This window comes from Gavia stellata, chromosome 21 (genome assembly GCF_030936135.1).
Source record: "Gavia stellata isolate bGavSte3 chromosome 21, bGavSte3.hap2, whole genome shotgun sequence".
Taxonomy (NCBI): domain Eukaryota; kingdom Metazoa; phylum Chordata; class Aves; order Gaviiformes; family Gaviidae; genus Gavia; species Gavia stellata.
In genome coordinates, this window is record NC_082614.1 from 15,726,873 (window position 1) to 15,749,910 (window position 23,038).

At 44.7% G+C, this 23,038-nt stretch overlaps 1 protein-coding gene across 1 annotated transcript in view; it reads left to right on the forward strand.

Moving 5' to 3' along the window:
- The window catches only part of GRK3 (G protein-coupled receptor kinase 3), a 72,520-nt gene extending 58,246 nt beyond the window's left edge, over positions 1–14,274 (forward strand). The window contains exons 11-21 of the mRNA XM_059827620.1: positions 698–828; positions 1,633–1,727; positions 2,949–3,056; positions 5,795–5,861; positions 6,085–6,185; positions 7,363–7,429; positions 7,895–7,990; positions 10,555–10,717; positions 11,372–11,508; positions 12,455–12,568; positions 13,142–14,274. Of these exons, the coding sequence (XP_059683603.1) occupies positions 698–828; positions 1,633–1,727; positions 2,949–3,056; positions 5,795–5,861; positions 6,085–6,185; positions 7,363–7,429; positions 7,895–7,990; positions 10,555–10,717; positions 11,372–11,508; positions 12,455–12,568; positions 13,142–13,303 (1,241 nt within the window). The 3' untranslated portion in view covers positions 13,304–14,274. The remainder of the gene's footprint in view (positions 1–697; positions 829–1,632; positions 1,728–2,948; positions 3,057–5,794; positions 5,862–6,084; positions 6,186–7,362; positions 7,430–7,894; positions 7,991–10,554; positions 10,718–11,371; positions 11,509–12,454; positions 12,569–13,141) is intronic.
- Positions 14,275–23,038: the final 8,764 nt, after the last annotated feature.

Below are 23,038 nucleotides of genomic sequence, written 5' to 3' on the forward strand. Positions count from 1 at the left end.
GTTGGAGCACATCTGCACGTACCGTGTTGCAAAGCTGGAAACTCAATTGAGAAATAGAGCTCATGACCTCTGAGTAATAGAGACTGGCTTTGGTGTTTTGCAAGTGAAGATTCTCATTAAAATCTAAGCTGTAGGTCATATTCAAGTAACTGGTTGTTTATTCTAAATCTGTAGCTTGATCAGGAACAGTTTTGCAGGAATATTCACAATTTGGTGTGGCTTAGCTCAGAGTGATGCTGTATTGTGTCTGTTCTTTGATTAGGAAAGTGTGAAAACACCCCCAGCATGAATATTTGAGTATTTTGGCCCAGATGACCTTTTGAGGTCCCTCCCAACCTGGCTGTTCTGTATGCTAATTTATTCAGTTCTCCAGAAACCTACATATGTGACTGCGGTTTACTTGCTGTGGAAATCCTTTGCATTAAGACTCAGTTGCTGGATTAGTTACTGAATGCAAATGTGTATGAAGAAAACATATTTTCAAAATGGAGTTTCAGGTTGATCAAATTTATTTATTAACTTCCTCAGGTATTTTGTCACCGTGTGTACTTGCAGAGTGTATGTCTGGGTTCCTGCACGCTCTACAGGTTCTAAGAACCTACAAATGCTATGCTGTTCCCCCTCTACATCATGCTGTCTGCCTGTGAGGCAAGATTTTATTGTTCTTTTAATTGTATCTCAATTCTTCCGATTTTAGGAGGAGATTTGCACTACCACCTCTCCCAGCATGGCGTGTTTTCTGAAAAAGAAATGAGGTTTTATGCTACTGAAATCATCCTAGGTTTAGAACACATGCACAATCGCTTTGTTGTATACAGAGACCTAAAGGTAATCGTTAACATGACTGCATTCACACAGGTGGTTGTCAGATAGCAGCAAACAATCTAGAGATACTGATAAGTAAAATGAAGTATTTTACCTGAAACCTTGGGAAGAATACAGATCATTTGTTTATCTTTGGCTGATTTTTCTAATAATTTTTCAAAATAGTTCTAATCTGTGCTGTTATGTAGTTTAACCAGCCTGGGAGATGCTTCCCTGGGGTCAGAATAAATCCCATGCAGTGTTTTTCATCTCACCATCTTAATGATGCTGTTAGTTTAGAGAATGTACTATATTTCTGAGAGCCCTGAAAGAGGGGTGTGTGCGATGGGAGACTAGTAGGAAGGCAGTTGCCTGGGGGTGTTTCACTGACCATTGGGAAGTTCAGGACTGCTCCATGAGCCAGGTGAGAACACGAGTGGGTAAAAAAATCCACACAGAGAGCGCAGAGTGTAGATTGCAAGTAAAGGGTGCACAGACCTTCTGTGAAAGGACCCAAAGCAATGTGGACTTAAGGCCAACACGGATTTATTCTTTCATGTGCTTTCTGTTTCAAACCTTGCCTGTTTTTTCTCCTCTGGTATTTGTCAGTATTTCATAATCTCCTCTGGAGTTGATGGTATTGCTCCATTAGAATGTAGATTTTATCTAGAAAGTGTCCGTTATATTGATGTAAAAAAATAAAAAAGGTAGTTACCTATTACCAGAGGGTATTGATGTTTGAGAATGAGTTACTGTGTTCTGAGAATTTGTAGTTCTGCCAACTGAAAAATAGCAAGTGGTAACCTTTCTGTGTCTGTGCATTTCTAGCCTGCAAATATCTTGTTGGATGAACACGGGCATGTGAGGATATCAGACCTTGGGCTGGCTTGTGATTTTTCCAAAAAGAAGCCACATGCTAGTGTGTAAGTATTATGTATGGGAGCTTGGCTGCACATACAGTTATTGCGAAATAAGTCTTTTACGTGTCTTTATAATTTAACTTTGCCTAAAGGAAAAAAAATAACACTTGCGTGGCACAGGCTTGCTTTATAACACAGCTAAGCTGGATAGTCTAATAAGGTTTTTGAGCCTCCTCTTTCTGTTTTCCTGCGCAGTTGTAGCAGCTGATGTGTAGGCATGGCTGGAAGATGACATATTATTTCGAGATGATTCACTGTTCAGAGAAGATAAGAACCTGACTGAGTTAAAGTACCAGATTGTTTTAATTGTCCTAAATGGATAATTAAATATTCTGAAACTGACTGGAAAAACAGGATTTATTGTGTCTTTCTGGATCTTTGTAGAACTGGAGGCAAATTGTGTTCCTTTCTGCCTCTTGGCATCAGGTCATAAGTGGGATCTGAATTTCTTGGATTGTGTGTGGATTCCACATCTTATCTGGCACATTTTATTCTTAGGTCCTCGTTTGCCCTGATTTAGTCTCAGAATTTATGCAAAAAGGAAGGCTTCATCCCGTCATAGCTTAAAGGATTTGCAATTCAGTAGCTTCTTGAAAAAGTTCATACGTTCCAGTTGCGTCAAGGGTAAAAGCAGTACGTGGTGGCTGCTTTCCAGTGGTGACCAGCAATGACTTCTGGAGGAGGTGTCCTGCTGTTAAATCTGGCACACAGGTGTTAGCTGGACACGTGAAACACGTCGAGAGAGCCCGAGCCGGCTCTGCTTGCCCTGGTTCCGGGGTTGCAGGGCCCAGGGCTGGGACAATCTGGCCTGAAATATCAGGAGCCCTGATTGTGTCCTGGTGCCTGTCTTTCCTGTAAACCGAGTGGACACAGTACGCAACTTTTCCACCTCTCTTTTGTGTTCCACTCTTAGACAGAAGGCTGCCTACTGACCCCTATACTGATTCTGCTAAATCTCGCTGTTGCCACTTCAGTTTGCCTAATCATTTCTGTTGTTCTGTTGTTTATGTTTTAAGGTATTTCCTCAGTAGATATATACAAGCAGAAAACATGCGTATGTATGTATGGCTAAAGAAGAAGCAAAATAAAATCATGTTTAAAATGAAGTCTCTTTAAATTAGGCTATCTTATTGAGAAAGCACTGATTTATTTTTTTTTTCCTTTTTTTTTTTTACAATGGTAGTTTTGGTTGTAATCAAGATTTTGTCTCTTTCCACTTCTCAGAGGTACCCACGGATACATGGCTCCCGAGGTGCTCCAGAAGGGAACAGCGTACGATAGCAGTGCAGACTGGTTCTCGTTAGGCTGTATGCTTTTCAAACTTCTGAGAGGGTGAGTGAAGTTTCATGTCCCGTGTGCTTTTTCTTTTTCAGCCTGGGCCTCGTCCCTTGAAATACTAATATGTAACGTATTACATATTATCTAAAATGATATCTTATTGCTGTCTCTGCAACTTAGACCACGTCTGCCCATGAGACTAAACCAGGCTTTTTTTGCTTCCAAAACAAAGAAAACACAAGCCCTGCTTCCCTTAGTAGGTACAGGTGTGGGGCAGTGAGGAAAGCAGATGCTCTATCCACTCTTCTGACTTCTGCTGATAGGCAATTTACTCATCTCTTGGCTATTATTAGTATTTCAGATGATATGATGTTACTCATTGCTTAAATACACTAGCAGCTCTGTTGAATTATGGACTTCATTTGATGCTTAAGACCTGCTGTTATGGTGAAACTCATTGCTGCACTGTTCCCTTTTTACATGATACTCAGTCTTTCCTTCTGTAGTGTTTGGGTAAGTTGTAACATGTGGATGCTTGCATTTGCTGAATCTGGCCTGTAACCATACTGGTGTATACAAAATTATATGATAATTACAGCTTCATCAACTATTACCTTCTCAGTAAACTTACGTGGCTATGTAGACTTTATTAAGGCTAAGAGATTTATCTGAAGAGTCAGTAAGCACTGATTAGCAAGCCTTTGTTGAAAATAGCATCCTCAGTGTTAATGGCAAAACAGAAAAAAATCTTTTAAGCTTTTCAGAGTGCTTCTCTGTAAAAATTGATCATTAGTTAGATCACCCGTGTCCTCGCACAGAATTAATTATAAGCTCTTGCCTCTATCCCAGACACTGTACAAAGGAAGGTAAGCGTGTGACTTCTGAATTGAAGTATAGAGCTGTATCAATTTAACATTAGTTGCTCACAAAATAGAGTAAATGTAAGTGTGCAAATAAAGAAAGAAATGGTGTTTAAATTGTAAAGGAAAAAAAAAGTATTTCTAAGTACGGACAGCATCACACAGCAGTGAGCAGTACTCGGTCTCTCTAATCACTCATTGAAGAATGCTGTAGGTAGGTAGACACAAAACAGTTTGGATTTGCCACGCAGGACTGCTGTGGACTCCTCGTCTTTCCTTTTGAAAGGACTGGGGCGTCTGACTGACTCGGGCACGGAGGATTAGGGTGTCCGACTGACTCTGGCGTGGTTCTTCCTTCACAGGATTGAAGTTGTGTGATGGAAAAACCAGCACCTGGGGGCAAATGGTCCCATTTACCATGGAAACTCAGGGGGAGATCTCAGTCTTTGTGGGCTGTGATTCTCTCTGACAGAGATGTGCGGGGTGGTATCGGTGGTCGGCCAGAAGCCAAAGCATTATTCATTGTGAACTATCCTTCCTCATCTGTTCTGAAGCCAGTTAAACAGCTCGCATCCCGAAACAAGGGTTGGGCACATGGTGCCATTTCTCGGTGTTTAGTAAATTTAGTCTGGCATAAAATCTGCCCATAAGTCCACAGTGAATCATTTGCTTCCCTGATCTACTTGCAGTCTCATTGTCAAAGTATATGAGGCTGTATGTTAGCCATTTACTCTTGCCTTCATACCTATCGTGCTTAAAACCAGAGAAGTGGAAGTCCTGGTCTGTCCATCAGATCCAGTCATCAGAAATGTTTTTGAGGATAAAAGGGAAATAACTGTTGAGTAGCAGGTCCCCAGTTGAAACAAGCTAGTACACACTGACATGTGGCAAGGCAAAATGCTTTATAATAGCTACTTCCTGTATTGGTAAGGAAAGAACACTTTAATTTTGAAAAATATCGTTCCCTCAAGGTTTTGAAGAAAACTAAGAAACAGGGACTATATCCTAAACCTAATTAAAAAATCTCATACTAAAACGTTTCTGCTTTCTTTCATGCTGTGGTTTAAGTACTGCATGGCAAATCTGTAATATTCTAAGGTCTTCTATAGCTAAAAATTCAAACTCAAACCAGAATTATAAAGCAGGAAAGGGATAAAGCTGATAATTTACCAGATATCATCAAATAGCTTCCCAGTCACTAATGCTGTGGTATCTGTGATTACCTTCTGTTTCATCTACTTACTTTAAGACCGTGCTTCATCCTTCCCATATAGATGAGTGGTAAGTTCTGTAGGTCGTACTCAGTCTCTGTACATAGATCAATGTTTTTAAAGACCTGTGTTGTGATAGCTGTTCAGGGTTTTCTTGTTAGATGAAATTGTTCTGGTTTTTGGGAGGCATAGATGTAACTGGTAAGGCATTTGAAACACCGTCTTTAAGGACGGATCAGCGCATTTAAGAATAAACTAACCCTCTGCATGCCTTCTTATGGAGTAACTAGATCAGATTTCCCTGAGTTTGATAATCCTCAGGGATATCTCTGTGTAGTCGTTAAAGAAACAGAATGGTCGCTTTTCTCTGAATTTGATTTTGATGTCCACCGCATGCAGTGGTACTGAAAACAGAAGGGATAAACTTTCTTGGAAAGTGGTGCAGCTCTTCGCAGTAAGAAAAGAAACCAAAGTTGTAAGAGATCAGACATTGGTTTTTTTGAGGTAGCTAGTAGCCACAGCATGCTACTGTGTAAAGTTTCATTTTTGGTTGTAAATTCTAAATGTTTTACTACTTGTTCTATTGTTCTGCAGGACAGGATTGATGAGGTGGAAGAATGGGACTAAAAGGATGCTACGCTCTTTCCTGGGGTTGCCACAGCTGAAATAACCTGATATGTTATGGCTTTACATTTATTAGTGCATTTTCTTATTTCTACAGTCACAGTCCTTTCAGACAGCACAAAACCAAAGATAAGCATGAGATCGACCGGATGACGCTCACCGTGGTAAGGAGCCTGGTGACAGTTGCAGTTACATTCCTCTTGTTTAGTAAACTCCCGTTTCCTCTAAAAACTGGAACTATATAGCCCGCTTTCTGAGAAAGCTGTATTTACAGATGGAAGAGTTGTTTACAAACACTATCAAAGAAAAGCTACTCTCCTATGTGGGGAAAGCAGATCACGCTACTTCTGGAATTAAATGTCTCTTTTTGTACTACTTTTTTCATAGAATGTGGAGCTACCAGATTCATTTTCTCCTGAACTCAAGTCCCTTTTGGAAGGGCTCCTGCAGCGGGATGTTAGCAAGAGACTTGGATGCCAAGGAAGAAGGTAGGTGTTGTCTTCTCCTTGGACCACTGCCTTTAAAAATTTCCACTTCTCTGTAAATGAATGAATTCATTGCAAGTAAAAATCTGCTTCCTGTTGTGATGGTTTTAAGTTTGGAAAAAGAACATTAAAAAGTGCTGTTGCATGGAATTACATTTCAGCTTCCTTTGGTCTGGACAAATTTTTGGACCGTTTCTGTCATTAAAGACTTCCCCTGAGTTCTTTGCAGTCATGCTTACATTGGATGGAGTTCATACCCTTCGTCCCTGTGTTATTTTTCTGGTTTTGCCTGATCTGTTTTGGCATGGAGTCATATTACTTGATTCAGACATATTGATACCTAAAATGTATTGCCTCAATTGTAGCTTAATGATATGAGCATATTCCACAGACAAAACCCAAACTCCCAAACCATCAGGCACAGAAAGCTGTGAATACTTGCTTCATTTTGGGTTACCTCTATTTCTAGATGTACTTGTTTCATTTCATAATTCTAAGGAAAAGGGCATTTTTTTGTTTACTGACTACAAAACGCTACTTGCTCCTGCCTAGCTTACCTTGCTTGTAGCTGTTAACTGAAATTGTTGTTATCACCTATTTAAAAAGCCAGAGTTGCCTTCCTGTGAGACTAGGAGAGAAAACTGTGAGAGGAATAAATAACTGTTGAGAAACCCTTGGCAATGTGTGATACCTGTTAATTGATAGTCACACAGGAGGCTGGGGCTGGCTCTAGTTCCAGTGAGATGTTCAGAGGTTTTTTTTTATCCTGGAGACCTCTGTGATAATGACCTGAGATTGCTTTTCAGCCTTGGGCCTATCCAGAGTAGTTGCTTATTTTGCCATAAAATATGTATAATATCAAATGGAGTGGAGTAAGCTTGTTGCTTAGAAGTAGCGTATGGGATCTGACAACAGGCGCGCATTGTTTGTTGTTCGAAATGATGGAATACCATAGCAAAACAAGAGTGGTTGCTTGCCAGACCTACAGCACTATTTCCAGTGTTTCCACATGAAAGTCTTCAGTTGTTTACTTAAGAAGACTTTTTTTTTCCCTTGAAATAAAGAGCATTTTACCCATGTTTTCAAGTGATAGAAATGCGACCTTTGAAGGCTTTGTATTTCTCAAATACATTTGAAAAGCCCCTTCATTTTGTTGACTTCAGTTACTTTTATTTTGCAGTGCACAAGAAGTAAAAGAACATCCTTTCTTCAAAGGCATTGATTGGCAGCAAGTCTATTTACAAAAGGTAAAGGATTAAGACAGTAACCTTAGCTTACTTGGTAGAGCAATAAAAAGAAAATAAGCCTAAACAGGTAATGGACAGAAAACTTCAGGGTTCCAGTCCCCAGCACGTGTACTCATTTGCACCAATATGTGGAGGATTATTGATGAAGACTGCTCTATGTATATTCATTGCTACAAGTCTTCCTGATCGGTAGTGCTGAATTATTACTTTCTCAGGGTCAAACGACTGCATGGTTTCTTCCACTTAGCTGTCTCTAAGCTGTAGGGTTTTTTCCCCCAGATTTTTGGAGGAGCATTTGTTAAAGGAGTGGAGAACTACTTTGCACTGAAGTTTAATTTCAAGGGACGTACTTTAGCACAGTCATGTGTAATTTGTGTAGAAAATGAAAAGGCCGTATATTTCTACAGAATGGATTTAAATAATGTCCATTAATTTGTCTTTCATTATGCTGCTTTTAATTTCTAGTATCCTCCACCATTGATTCCTCCCCGGGGAGAAGTAAATGCAGCAGATGCTTTTGATATTGGGTCATTTGATGAAGAGGACACTAAAGGCATTAAGGTATACAACTTTAAATGATAGGTGGAGAATGGCACTGTGACTGCTGTGCTTAACTTTTCATGTGTGCGTGCCATTCCTTTGCTTCAGGGGCTACCGAATGTGCAAGGAATTGCTTTCAGGTTTGGAAACTTAATCCGTGCTGTTATGAAGGAGGTAGCTTGGGCTGGTTGGCTGGTTTGTTGTTGCTTGCCAAGTCCGTATGTTTTATTTTTTGGATTGACTGAAATCTGCCCTCCTATCAAAAGTTTTATATGATAAAGCAAGTATTTCAAATGGTCAGACAACTTTTGGGAAATTCTCAGATTTTCAAGAATACTTAACGGTTTGTAGTTTTAGAAATTGTAATTTGTTTCTGGTGTCTTGGATGAATTCAACTAAACCTTATTTTAATAGTATTACCTCATGCTCAGAGAATGCATTGGAAAAGTCTCACAGATGACAAGCTGTGTATTAATGGTAGCAACTTTATAAGTTAGAAAAGTGATACCAGAACGTGAAAATTTCTTTTATTATCCAAAATCTAATGAAAACAACATAAAGGAAAAAGTGAGAAGTTAAAGCTGCTGGCCCATTTCTGACTTGCGTGGAGGTGGTGTGACGTACCCTGTGAATTCATCCCCTCTTCTGAAGCCTCCCTGGTACTTTGAGGCAATAGGTGAATCAGTGCTTGTCTCGGGTCTGTCCCCTTCATTATTTTTATCATACATTTCTTCAGTAGATCGAACTTTATTCTTGTTGTTACAGAAGTGAGTCAGGAGAGAAACTTAATTGCTCTAAACTTTATAAGCAAAAAAACATGTTAAGTACTCACTGTGCCTAAAAAGGAACTTGTCTTGTCAGTGTCACCTGCTGTAATTACAGAAGTTGGCACAGAAAAGATTTTACGTGTTTAAAGAGAAATGCGGAGAACCCAAGATGTTCTTTATCCCGTAAAACTCCACATCTTCAGCGTCAGTGTTAGTCTAACAGGATTCCAGTTTCCTGCAGTTCTGGAACACCGTAATTCAGAGGAACATTTTGCAAGGAGAAACCAGGTGGCCATTTTATTTATTGAGGCGATCAAACATTCTCAGCAAGACCTGTAAACCCTATAGCCAGATCACTTGCATGTAATCTTTGTTCAGGCTGCCTATAAGATACATTTATTCTTAGTCATGAGTCAGTGAGGGATATCATGTACAGCTTCTTTGCTCTGCGCTTCCACTGGGATGTCACAGCCTTTTAGAAGGGACTGAATAATTCGTGCCTCTGAGTCAGCTGCAGTCGGAGCTTCCATTAAGGTGTCAGGAGCCGTCTCTGCCCATGAGGATGGCAGTTTTGAGTGCCTTGCTCTCCTCCATTGCCCCTGTGGGTTATATTTATGCTGCAAAGTGTCCTGTGACACCGAGAAGAACACGTGTTCTTTGAGGTTACAAACTGGAAAGCCAACAGCAGATGCCCATGGCATTCCCCTCTTACTCGGATGCCATAAGGAGTCCCTGTAAGCCACTTGCATGGGATTGCAGAGAATTCTTCTGCCTTCAGATCCAGCATGTATTCTCCTGCTGTGATACGGCTATGGATCTCTGGAAAGCAGTGTCTAGCCTGGCCGCAGAAGGAGGATTGAGCAAGGCTTTCCTCCCCTGCTCCTGCAACCGCTGTGTGCTGCAGCAGCAGCTGGAGTCGCTGGGTTTGCTCTGAGCAGCGGTGTGCATGTGTGCCCTTCAGTCGGGATCTGCCTTCCCCTGGCATGCTGCTGCAGTGAGGACCGGACCCAGCCCTGCCCGCTGTCAGACAGCCCGGTCTAGTGGGCTTACCACGTTCGTAATGTGGCAAAGGATGCCTCTTTGTCTTCCTCTCTGAAAGAAAGGTTTACTTTATCACCTGATTGACAGAAACTGAAGCAACTGGGGAGTGGCTGTAGAGAGTTTAAACTCGTCCCCAAATGAAAACCTTTATTAAAGTTACAGGGAAAACATTGATCGCTTTCTGTACTGCATCAGAGTGCCTTGGGGCTAAACCCAGAATACGGCTGTGTCAGGCAACAACTGGTCCTTCCTGAAGATCCAGTCATTTTAGTTTCCTTCAGTGTAATTCAATCCAAGCACTGTAGTTAAGGATTAGGGGAGAAAAGAATCTATATAACAGGAAAATTGAGGTCTGCAGCATGCACTGCTGAATTTTGAAGGTTAATTATTAAGAATGTAAAACTAAGCTGTGGAAGCATGGAAGGCATCATTGTGTAAAAGGTATTTTTTCATTTATTCATGGAATTTTTGTGCTGAGCAAGTTTTTAACGCAATTAGACATTTTGTTAACGCTGATCGTGCAACAAAGTAATGCTTTTGGAGCTATCAAACCAAGTAAGTTTTGAACCGGTGGCCTGTTCTCTGTATATAAATGAATATCTTTGCTTAAATTAGTATTTGTGGTTTCTCTTGTTTGCACCTGTTTGTTCTGGTAAGATTAGAGTTCAATATATATTTTAAAATAATATTGTTATAGGGGTAAATATTAACTGTTGGGGATAAGAATAGTAAAAGTTATTAAAATGTTGGGTTTTTATGTTGTTTTTCTCTTGCAAGTTGCTTGATAGTGACCAGGAATTATATAAGAACTTCCCTCTGGTAATATCGGAGCGTTGGCAGCAAGAAGTAGCAGAAACTGTTTATGATGCAGTAAATGCAGACACAGATAAAATTGAGGCCAGAAAAAGGGCTAAAAATAAGCAGCTTGGCCACGAGGAAGGTAATCTGCCAAATACACTTCTCTCCATCTTTTGGTGCTAGATAGTAATTCATGTGTTTGAAGTTCCACACAACAGACTCTCATATTACTGTCATTCACCAGTAATTGTTAGAATTCACTTAGTCGGTATCGTGTTTCTTAAGATGTTTCTTGATGTTTTGAAATGCTGTATGATGACATAATGTTTTGGAAAATCTTTTGTACTCTCTTAAAATTATCATGTACAGCCTTTCATCGTTTTTGTTTACGGTGTATACTCACAAAAGAGTATGTGGGATTTGATTTCATGACAAAGAAGCCAGGAAAGAAAACAGGAGGTCCTTTACAGCAAACTTCACTTGTTTGCATGAGGATGTTGCATCACAAACTCTGAACTTTGGATAGCAATATACAATTCTTTTAATAGTTAATAAGATACTTTTTTAAGAACCAAATTCTGTTCTTGGTCACTCCACTGCAGCCGCACCAGCTCATGTAATTAAGGCAGAGTTGGCTCTGTGTGTGCCTGCGCACACAGAAGCACTGTGGCAAGCCTGGTGAGAGCGCATTGAGTCACACTGTCTTCAGGGCTGTGTCCTTTCTCAGCATAGCACAGTTGCAGAATACTTTTAGGCAGTACTTTGATTTGCATCCTGATGTTTCCTCTTGTTCTAGATTACGCACTTGGGAAGGACTGTATTATGCATGGCTACATGCTGAAACTGGGGAACCCGTTCTTGACTCAGTGGCAGCGTCGTTACTTTTACCTCTTCCCAAACCGACTTGAATGGCGAGGAGAAGGAGAGTCGCGGGTAAGTGAGGTTACTCTGCAGAGCAGCAGCTTCCAAGGGCATGAAAGGCAGGTGGCTGTGGAGGGAAATCTGCGAACTCATACTTGGGCGTACCTCCCATGGAAGTAGAGTTTTGTCCGAGTAAATGACCGGTGGGTTTGAGTAACTTATCTTGAGTATCGCTTTAGTTAATGGGTAGCTACGCTGCACTGAGGAAACATAAAGTTGACTTGAGAAACCTGTTTACTTTTGTTTTGTTATGTTTTTAAACGAATTTGGTAGTTCATGGTCTTGTTTTTCATTTAGGACCTCTGGACTATTTATACAAAAAAACATAAACTGGTAAGGTCATAAATGCTATAGCATTTTATTTCAAAGAAAATGCTATAGTATCTTTAGTTTAGTCCAGCTGTGATCATGTGCTAGGCAGATCATCTGTATATTTAGTTAAGTAAGGTTTTGAGATTTCAAAACATTGTTCTCTGACAGTCTGTAGGGAAAGCTTTTCTGCAAATTGTTGTGTATGATTGCTTCTTTGTAAGTATATAGTGCTTAAATAGTCCCTTTCAACTCTTTGAAATAGTAAGATTGCCTTTTTTTTAATAACAGCAGTAACACTTGGAAAATTTATGAAATTATATGCAACTCTCTTGAGGGGAAAATAGCGAATATTTTGTTTGTAGACACACCTATTTGTAGATTCTTACTTCATGCTGTCATTACTGGCTTTCTTAAGTTATATTTCGTTGTCTCTGTTGAAGCAACGAAGCCCCTTGCTAAATCTCTCTCTTACCTTATAACCTATCTTTAGTTCGTGGCCTGGTCTTCAGAAATAAAGAATTGTTTGTGTAATGACTGTTAATGTTCAGAACTCGATTTATGTGAGTAGTTCAGAAAAGTTAGATATTGACTTCATTTGATGGGCAACAGTTTTTTTTTCTCTGCTTTATTTTTGCAAATGCTACAGCAAAACCTACTGACAATGGAACAAATAGTGTCTGTTGAAGAAACACAAATTAAAGATAAGAAATGCATCTTACTGAGAATTAAAGGAGGAAAACAGTTTGTCCTACAGTGTGAGGTGAGCCGCTTGTTTTTCAATAACTGTTAATCAGACTGTTTTGCATATGATAAAATGATTGAAAAGTTTCTCAAGTCCTCCCATTATGTATTAACTAAGGGTACGTTATGAAGCAAAGCTGAACCTGAGCAGAACAGGGAAGTTTTTATCATGCTCGAATTCTGAAAGCAGGAAAGCTGCAGCTATGCCTGTTTCTGCCATGAATTTCAATGGTATTTGAGCCAAAATGAGTTCAGTTTAATAAATAGCTAAAAACTTCAAACCTTCTCAACCTACGTGGGCTTCGAAGGCCTTGGTGGCACGTTTCTCAATGCAGTTGGTTTGTGGTAGCTAATGTGTTTGCGAGGGAGGAAGTACGCAAGTCCTCAAAACATCTTGACCGACTGTAGTTGCTGCCGCCTTGCCTGGCTTCGGCAGGGTCATGGAGACGCAAAGGGCTGCACACTTTTGATATCCAAAGTTACTCATTCCTTCGGAAAAATTAAAATAAGTTGCTTAAAAGTGCTATCTAAGAGAGAAGACGCTATTGGCGGTTTACTATGAAGTGCCAAACTACTTCTGTATCTCTTTCAGAGTGACCCAGAATTTGTTCAGTGGAAAAAAGAGCTGACAGAAGCTTTTACTGAGGCACAGAGGTTGCTGCGTCGGGCTCCAAAGTTTCTCAATAAATCTCGTTCAACAGTTGTAGAGCTTTCAAAACCGCCGCTCAGCCACAGGAATAGCAATGGTCTGTAGGAGAAAGAGAGAACAAAGTTCACTTAGGGAAAGCTACTTTGTGAACATGTTGAGTTTCACAGAATCTTTATGAATTACTTTGTGCAATCCTGGACACGGGATGTGCTTAGGAGAGGAAGAATTAGATGTTTACAGCGTGGGATAATGTCAGAACTCTGTCTCTGGAGGTTGTGAAGACTGGAACAATGGCAAGCGAATTCATGCTCCTAGCAGTGGCAGCAATTACCAGGCGTAGAGGCTGCATATTGCTCCCACGCATTCCCGCACCCCGGCGGTGTCCAAAACGTGGTCCGTTACTCTAGAACTACTGATGGAAAGAAGACGCTGTTTCCTCTGCAATACCCTTGTTTGGTGCGTACCAAGCCTGGAGACTGAAACGGTTACTGCTGGCTAGGATTGCACTTGTGTGTGCGATACCGACAAACCTCTCGACTGTGGAAGGAGCTGCAGACTTGCCATCTTGGATAACCTTTAATCTGTCGTGTTGCCATGTTCTTTCCGACCATTACTGCTGACTTTATAATAACCTTTCTCCATACTGCTGATGATCAACAGTGTGACTCTTATGCACTTCAAAGTACTGAATTCTAACTGTCCTGTGGTTTAAATGTTATTGCTACTTCATGGAAACATTGAACTCAAATTAATTCACTTGGTTTGTTGTACTCACTAATAGTAGCTACCACCGTTTTGCTTCTTCTACTTATATGCAGTACTATAACTGACACAATAGAGTAATAATTGGTGAAGAGGAATTTATGGTAGCTTCATCTAGTGCTCTGTTGTATAAATTGACTATTTTAGCACAGTTTTTAAAGAGCAGATTCCTTTTGACAAGTTTACAGTGAACATAAAGACAGTTCTTTTCCATTTCAGGTCAACTGCACTTTTTAAAAATTAAAAAGAAATTATTCAAATCCAATGCATTCTAGTGCATGTACTGGGTTAAAATGTCTGGGTACCTCGGTACGTATTCTGGATCACTCTCCAGTTATGGGACTTGTGGATCCTTCTCTGTTGTACACAAAAACATGAAGCAAGTGTGTTCTCATAGCGTAGATATCCCAGACTTTCACTGTAGCTCAGCTCAGGAGGTTCGTGCACACATCACATGGCTCGGCTTGCAAAAGGATTTTTAATTTTCTTTTCTAGAGAGTTCAAACTGTCCACGTTGAAAACAGTCTGAGAGTACGGAGGATGGAACTGACAAAACGAGCTGATCAAATGCCAGGTTTATATTAATTCTACTTGAGACATCCGTCATGTCATGTGGAAACTCTTGCTAAAGTAAAGATATGATCTCTTAACTGTTAGCCAGCTCTAAGCACTTGAAGTCAGCCTCTCCCTGGTTATTGTGATGTTTTGTGAGAGATAGCTCAAGGCTTAATTTAAGCTTTTTTTCTGATTCAGTAAACACCTTAGAGAACATTTTCTGCCCAATTGCGGTGGTACAGCTCTCATGGTCCCCAGAGACGATGGGGATTGCATCTGCGTAAATGGGAACAGAAGTTGCACCGACAGCTTACTCTGTCTGCGTGGTGTGCTCGGGTTGCCTAGCTTGTGTTGCCAATGAGTAACCACAGAGTTCGAGACCTGTTTCCTTGCAGAAAAGCACAAACTGGCAAAAATAGGAGAATTATTTTGAAAGTATTTGTTTATCCTGAACACGCTTGTAATGGAATTGGACATGTTTGCTTCTAGAAGTGGGAGTGGCTTACCTCTGCATAGCTTGGGCTTTCACACCTGTGCGAGCTCTGTCCTATCATCTGGTGCAGCGTAAAAGGAAAAATGCATTTTGGAAGATACCCCGTGTGAGTCAGGTGACATCTTCTCATGATCTTTTTTTTTCCCATTTATTTTTCGAATTACCCTGTAAAAAGAGTACCAACTTCTTTGTCATTCTTGCTGGTAAGTGACGTTTAGCATCTCAGCATCCTCTGTAAGGAGTAGTTGTGGTATTTACCGAGGTCTGGAATAGAAAATGTCTCATCTTACTGGCACTGACTGTGCACTGGATGTTGTTAAGCTTTTCCTACAATACCATGCAATGATCTTGTTTTTCTTCTTGATTTGGAAAAAACCCTCAGATTGTGATAAAAACCGCTCTTAGTTCTCATGTAACTTGTTCATACTTTCTTAGTTCATCATCAGTTCCATTCTCCTCTTGTAGTTACTTTCCACAGTTGCTTTTTATGCTAAATCCTTGTTGGCGGAGTTTTGCAAGTTTCTGATGCAGCATACCATAGATTCTGCATGCTGGTGTCTGTCAGGAGGGGACGGACAGATCTGTAATTGGGAAATTGTGCCTCAAAACCGTAGATTTTATGTGAAACAAAAGCTGTGTACGGAAATATGCGTATTTTGAAGTGTAACAGAGTTGGGATGGCCCTAGAACATCTCATTAGCGTGGTCCTTATTGCCTCGTCCGGGTACGTGGTGATTTGAAATCAGCACCGCTCACCAATGTCAGATGGGAGCAGAATAGTAAAAGATGTGTTTTTCTTTAGTCAACTAATTTATCGACAGTTTAGAAAAGCTTTGTATTTGTGACTCACGTACGACTGTGCTGTTAGGAGAGAAAGAGAGATTACCGTAGCAAAAATCTCATGTACGCATGGGGGAAGTTGGGATCCCAGTAACAAGTGGGGTCCTGTGTGGATGGAAGAGCTGGAATTCCACCCTTCAAAGCAAAATATTAGATACTGCTCCGAACTGATCGTTCCTGGTTTAGGTACCAGATTCTCTGAAGTTTTTTCTTGGGCAAAGAGTCTTGATGGTGTTATTTTACGTGAGGGTCTTTAGCTGTATGTATAGAAAATCTTGTTGAATGCAGAGAACGTAAGGCATGGGTTGTCTTTTACGCATTTTGGCCATATTTGTATGACTTTTTTTTTTTTGGTTCAGAGAAGTAAAGATAAAAGAAACTAGCGCTTCGGGCATCAACAGAGCTGAGTGAATGATTAAACACAGATTTTTAAACAAATAATCTGAAAGTCCTTTAAAAAAAAATCAGCCGTACTGAAGCATGTACGGGACTTGGTCACGCCACTGCAGCCGGGACTTGTTTCTTACGTTTCCAAATAGAGAATTACATGCAAGACAGAGCCATATTAAACGCTCCCCTGACATATCCACATGCCTTCAGTGCTGCAGGGATCATTTTCTAATTATTCTTTGTCTCTGACGTACAAGCTGACAAATGCAGGACTAGATCCTGGAAAGCCGGTGCGTGAGTGACGTGATGGTAGAAAGATGTGCGGTTTCTGGAGGAGCTGGGCTCGGGGGGGGTCGCAGTGACTTTTCGCAGAGCTCCAGCTCTGTTCAGTGTGCTTTCCCTTTCCCTCTCCCTCCACTCTGAGGTAGGGTGGCATTTCTGATATGCGGGAGTTGTTCTAAATTAATGTCTTCTTTCAAGATAGGGATACAGCAAATTCTTGCCTAAATCAGACTTTTATGAGTTGAAATGTAAGTGCGGGAGAAGCAAAGCACCAGTTATTCCTGCTGCAAGCAGAGTGTGACTGAGGAACCGTTTGGAGCTGGGCACGAGCTTGGCCAGTGCTCTAAGTGTTCCCTGGACACCGTGTCAGCTGAGATGTCCCGTCATTGCAGGTATAAATTTGGCAATTTTTATTATTTAAATTTATTTGGTAATTATTTTGCAAATTCATGAAGCTGTTAAAGGAACATTTACTTTTTTTTTTTTTAAATCCTTCATCTAAGTGTAGGCTATGCAGTTTTCTGAGTATAAAAGCTTCTCCATATTAGTTCTCTTGGAGCTTTAGGTCTTGTCACCGGTCCAGCAAAGTCTACAGCTGCAGTCTCACGAGTTACTTCTCAAACCGCTGCTGTGAGATAAGCCCTGCTGGTGTAAATGCTGGAGCTGATCCAGCTGGCATTGACGTTCCCGGGATGTTACCCCCCCGTTAGGCTTCAAAAACAAAGACTCCGAGCACGCTAATAATAGTTGGATGTGCGGATGGGAAACCTGGCAGGTAGGGACCGCGCTGCGCTCGCTGGGCGAGGGTGACGGCACACAGCTCTGGGAGATGCAGCTCAGCTCAGTCGCATTCGAAGTTCCCTTCATTGCAACAACTCTCCTTTAGAAATGCAGCAGAAGTTTTTCTTCTCCCGCTTTTGCGAAGGGAGGGGAAAAAAGGAAATAGGATCATGGGGTTGGGTTTGGGTTTAATATAAATGCAGGTGTTCGCAGTCCAGTGCGTAGGTAATAGGAAGCGTTGTGTATTTGGTGCTGAAAGCAAGCCTGTTTATCCAAGTTGTGATCCCCTACAAGTGGATGTTGTTGATGACCAGTAGAACCGCTCGGGGCCTTGGTTTCCTGCGGCTGAGGGAGCAGGATCCAGCCCCGGATGCGCGGGATGACTTGGGTGTTAACGTTTCGTAGGTTCGCTGTCTCTGGTGATAGCAGATCAGCTCACGAACAGTGAAATACCTGGCGCTCTGTGTGCCGCGCTCTTCCCGGCAGCTGGTCGGCTTTAGGACTAGGTTCTTCTTCAAGATCACATCTGTATGCACGTACTGCAGGCGTTCGCTAGCGCACGCTGGTTTCGCTGTTCCCTGCACAGCAGATGGCAATGATACCATTACTTTAACTCTGAAATGCTCACACTCTAAATATATATGGAGGAAGGACTCTTTTGAAGTGTACAGTAGAAAGTAAATAATTCTAGTTGTGTTGATTAATATAAGGAATGAGTCAGTTCTACAAATTAAAAAGTCCGAAAAGCCTATTTTGAAAAAGCATAGTATTAATTTTAATATTGTAAAGAAAAAAAGGAAAATATCTAAAATATACAGAGAACATATGTATATCCAAATACCTGAGGAATTTCAAGATAATCTACTTTTGTTTTCTGTTGATTTCTATTCCATGGTGTACATATTGTGTGGACTGAGCATTGGCTGTTTTAATACTATTGTTAAATTGTATTTTTATTTTGTGTTAAACTAATCATCACAGACTCAGCTTTATTTTGTTTATGTAAAGGTTGCTATGCTATGTAGGTATAAAACCAAGAATTCTATTTTAACAAAAAAGCATTTTATATTATTTATTAAATACATGTTTCTCCAACTTCGGACATTCCACAGAATTTCTGCTCCGTATATGTATAGAAATGGCAGTTCCTTTCAAGCAGGATCAATCAGCTTTATTCTGTTTTTCATAATAAAGTCGAAACAGTTTCCGTCAGTCTGTCCAGCTTACCTGTCCGTTCAAGCACAGTGACTTCCAGGCCTTGTCAGGACTGTCTTGAAGTGCAGTGGCTCTTGAATGCAGAGACCTCTGAAAAACTCTTGCGAATAAACCCCTCGGTTTGATATTTCTCAGTTTCCCCTTTATTCCTCGGCATTCCAGGGAGCGAGCTTTTTTCAACCTGAGTCTGTGCTGGGTTAATGAGAATTAATGACCTTAAACTGGGGCAAGGAATCAGTGGGATAGCTGAAGAAGCTCAGGCATCAGCTCAGGTGTTTGCAAGGCTCTTTAATTCCAGGGTTAATAAGCGAGTGGAGGGGAGAGCCTGGAGAGGCTGCGGACTTGGAGCGCCGGAGCAGGCCTGGCACAGGTCCGCTGGGAGCGGTGCCGTGGGCCGGGCTGGTTGGGGTGTAGGGCAGAGAGGGGCTGCCTGGCATCGGTGATTGCAAAAATGTACGTACTGGAAATGGTTTTTGCTGTTTCAGGGAGATTACTTGGTCCTTAAAAACAGGCTAGAGCTCGTGAAGACAGGAGAGGGTCCTGCAGAGCCGGGCGGCCGGCACTGTGCTCGTCGCCCCCGCGCCGCAGCTGACGAGGGGAGTGGGGACCCCCCGGCACCCCGGCAGGTCGCTCTGCCTGCCAGAAGCGTTTGCTGGAGCGGTGCTGCTGCTGGGCTCATCGTAGATAACCAAACCAAGCACCTCCTTCCTGAGCAAGGTACGAAAATAGCATGAAATTCATCAGATAGCTCATTTGCTGCAAATCATTCCAGTTGCAATCACGGCCTCTGCAGCTTGAGGAATACGCAAGGTATGAAAGCACGCGCGTTTAATTTCTGCTGCGGTGGGATCTGAAGTACGTGCTCTTCAGGGTTTAACCGAATGATATCTCGAGGATGAACTGTGGCTTTTGCCGGCCATGCTGCTGAAGCCGCCTCTCCTTGTTGAGGTGCTGCCCGAAGCAGGGAGGAGGTGGCTGCTTTTCCCCTCGTAGTAGTTCTTGCCTTGTTTTCCGTTTTCCCCCCTCACGCCTGCCTGATCGTGTTTTCTCTCCGTGGCTGAGGAGTGAGCTGTAGCATTGAGCTGCTCTGCCCGAGAGCACCCGGAGGGAGGGAGAGGCCGGTGGCGGGTGTGAAACTCTGCCGGTGGGATCGCAGTTTCTCCTCGTCACCTGCCTGAAACGTGCCGTGATAGGGGTAGTGCCGCGCCCAGTGCCGCAAACCTGACACGTGCCCAAGCAGGGCTTCGTTGGGAAACCTGGGGACAGGATCAGAAAGCTGGTTGTTCCTCCAGGGTCAGGATTTATCCGGGTATGCGTACCGCCAGACTGGAAGAGGAGACGGAGCAGGTGTAGCTACGGGCTTGCCTGGATGCGGGGCTGGGAAGAGGCTTTCCCGGCTGTAGCAGGCATCTTTTCCTTAAGTACAGGGAGAGATCACAGAGCAGGTGAGATGGCAAATAAAAATGAGTCTGAAAAACAGAATAAAGTGAGAGTATCCTAAGAGAGGCGTTTTTATGAGCACTGTTTCAGTGACTACATTCGGTCCTTTCAAAAAAAAAAAAAAAAAGGAGCAGATTCACATGAATAGCTACTAGTGATTTAAAGAAATCTATTGAAAGAGAACCTGTTTTCAATGTGTAATTTAATGGTAAGAAAAGCCAGTATCTGTAAATAACTTTAGATATTGTATCTATGAGAATCATTCTTTGTTTTATGTACTTGGCTCTTTTCATATTTATTGTGCAGAGGAGGGTGTGCCCCGTGCCGGTGTATGCTGCTGCACGTTCCAGTAGTACGTCTCACAGAGACTATCTTCCGAGTTTACAGTCCTCGGCGATTTGTGACTGATGTGCCACACTTAGTTAATTCTGCCATTATTTTTTTAAAGGATTATTTTGGCACAGCTAAGCTGCTTCTGTGTGTTGGTCAGTACAACTGCTCTCATGACGAGAACCCCAATAAAAACCGTCCTTCACGTGTGTGCTGCCGCCTGGTTCTTTCGGTCTCTGCCCCTTCCCGTGCGGCCGGCGAGGCTGTGCCGGGCTGCCCGCCGGGCCAGGCAGCTGCCTGCGGGGTGCCGCTGGGCGAACCCCTGCGCCCTGTTGTTCCCGGCTGCTCTGTGCCAAGGTAAGTCCCTTCACTCGCCGGGGAAGCCGTTGTTCACATGCACGGCGTTCGTTCGCGCTTTTTCCACGAGTGGCTGCTGGGGGATGCGCCGGCCGCGTCCTGCCGATGGGATGGGCAACTCCAGACTAACAATCCTATTTCCTTTCTTATTAACAGAGCTTTTCCAGCTGTTGGTGCTGATGCCCTGGGCACGTCCGTGGACCTCTTCGGGGGAGATACGGAGCGGCGGAGGGTGGGTTTCACCTTTGCAGCTGGGCTTGGCCTGATCCCGCATCCTGCACCCTTGGCTGGGTGTTGGATGCTGGTGGCGGCTGTGTTGGGGCGGGTGGGATGCAGGTCCTGCCGGTCCCCGGAGGATCACCCTCTGCCCCGCGTGGTTACCCGATGGCCCCTCCATGTGCTTTGTCCCCAGCAGAGCTCTGCGGGGAGGCGAGGCTGGGGACAGCCGTGCCAGGAGCCCCCCCCGGGCAGGCATGGCCGCCTGCTCCCTCCCCACCTGCCCTGGCTGGGCTGCTCACCACGTTGGCGTTAGCGCCGCGGTGACTTTTTCTTTCCGCTGATGGGAAGCTATTTTGAGCGCTGCTCTCGGGTCCCTCCCCAGCTCCCCTCCCATCTCAGAGCTGGGGCTGGCGGGGGGAGCTGGGGTGCTCCGGGGAGCCCCGTGCCGGAGCTCCGACCCGCAGTCCCGGGGAACAGCCTGGGGTCCCCTCCTGCAGCAGCAGAGCACCCTGGGCTGGCTCACGTCAACCCAGAGCCGCTCCCCCGCTTCTGTGGGGTGCAGCCGTGTGCTGGGGAGGGCACAAACATGCGTGCCGGGGAGGCCGCGGGTGACACACGCGTGTGCCGGGCAGTGCAGATAGGCCAAGGGAATGGGAGGGCCCCGCAGTGCCACCGCCTCTCCCCAGCCGAGGCCCCGGTGCCACCGCCACGGCTATTTTTAGCAGTGACATGTGTCACCTCAGCTGCTGCCACGGCAGGGGGGAGGCGCACGCTGCCCCGCTGCCGCCGCTCACCCGCACGCCGCCTTTGCTCTCCGGCTCACGGGGGTCCCGGACCAGCGCCAGAGCCCGGTGCCGGCGTGGGCCATCAGCCCCCTGAGCCTGCAGCCCCCCACCAAGGTATGGGCGCTCTGGGGGGGTCTTTGGGGTGGGGGATTGGGGTCAGGGTCTGGATGGAGCTTTTTGGGTGTGCTGGCAGCCAGGCCGTGGGCGCCTCGGCGCTGAGGGCTATTTTTAGGTGGGAATGGATGGCGATAGCGGCAGCCCCGGCTTCGGGGGTGGCTTCCAGCCACCGGTCTGCGCCGGGGAGAGGTACATGGGAGGGCCGTGATGGGAGCAGGGACGGGAACGGGGACAGTGCTCCCTGCTCCATGCAGGAGGGTGGCTGGGGACCCCTCGATGGCCTTGGCTCTTGGCACCCACTGGGATGGCAGCAGGTCTTGGGTGGCAGCCGGAGCGAGTCCCCAGCCGGCTCCTGTGTGGGGACCAGACCCACGTGGCTGTGGCCCAAACGCGGCAGCAACCTCCCCCCTGGCTGGGGGGAGCCGGAGTGGTATTGATGGTGGTCCCCACCCTTGTTTGTGGCATGCTGCACGCTTGGTCGAGGCACATCCCCTCTGTGCCTCAGTTTCCCCATGTGCAGAGCAGGACTGAGGATCCAGCTCCGGCTGGTGGGTGCGGGGTCGCCTGCCACAGGCACCCTCTGGGCTCAGGGCTCTGGCTGTGCCATTTGGGGCCAGTTCACCCCCGTGGCCTCAGAGCCCTGTCTGGGGGGACAGCGTGGGGGCAGCGCCGGTCCCCGACAGGAGCGAGGGCACGTGGTGCCTGGGGCTGCCGCCCGAGAAGGCAAGTGACATTCCTCAGCCGGCTCCTGGCCGCTCCCGGCGCTCCTGCCCTTTACTGTACAAGGAGATGTGGCTGCTGGTGCGAGCGGCAGGACCAGACGAGCCCCGACCCGCTCGGTGCATGAATGATCTCAACAGGTGAAGCCGGGGTCAGCCCGAAATGGGGCACGGGCAGGCTCCCGCAGCCACCCTGTGCCACCCAGCCAGGGCAGGGGGGTCCCAGCACCACGCCGGTGCCACCAACACCCTGCACCACCACCTGCACACACCTCCTGGCCCCTCGCTGTGTCCTGCCGGGGGCTGGATGTGGCTGCTCATGGCCGTGCCCTCCCCAGCACTGCCAAATGTCCCCTCCATGCCTGGGCTGCTGCGCTCCAGCTGGTGCCGCGAGCTCCGACTGGGGCAATGCCTGGCAAGGTCACGGTGCTACCGGCCCCGGCACGGCCCCAGGGCCAGCAGCAGCCCCTGGCTAACTCTCTCCTCTCTCTCCACCTCGTGCGCCCGGTGTGGCCCCATGGCTCTCCGTACAGCACCGTCCCGCCTCGCCGCCGGC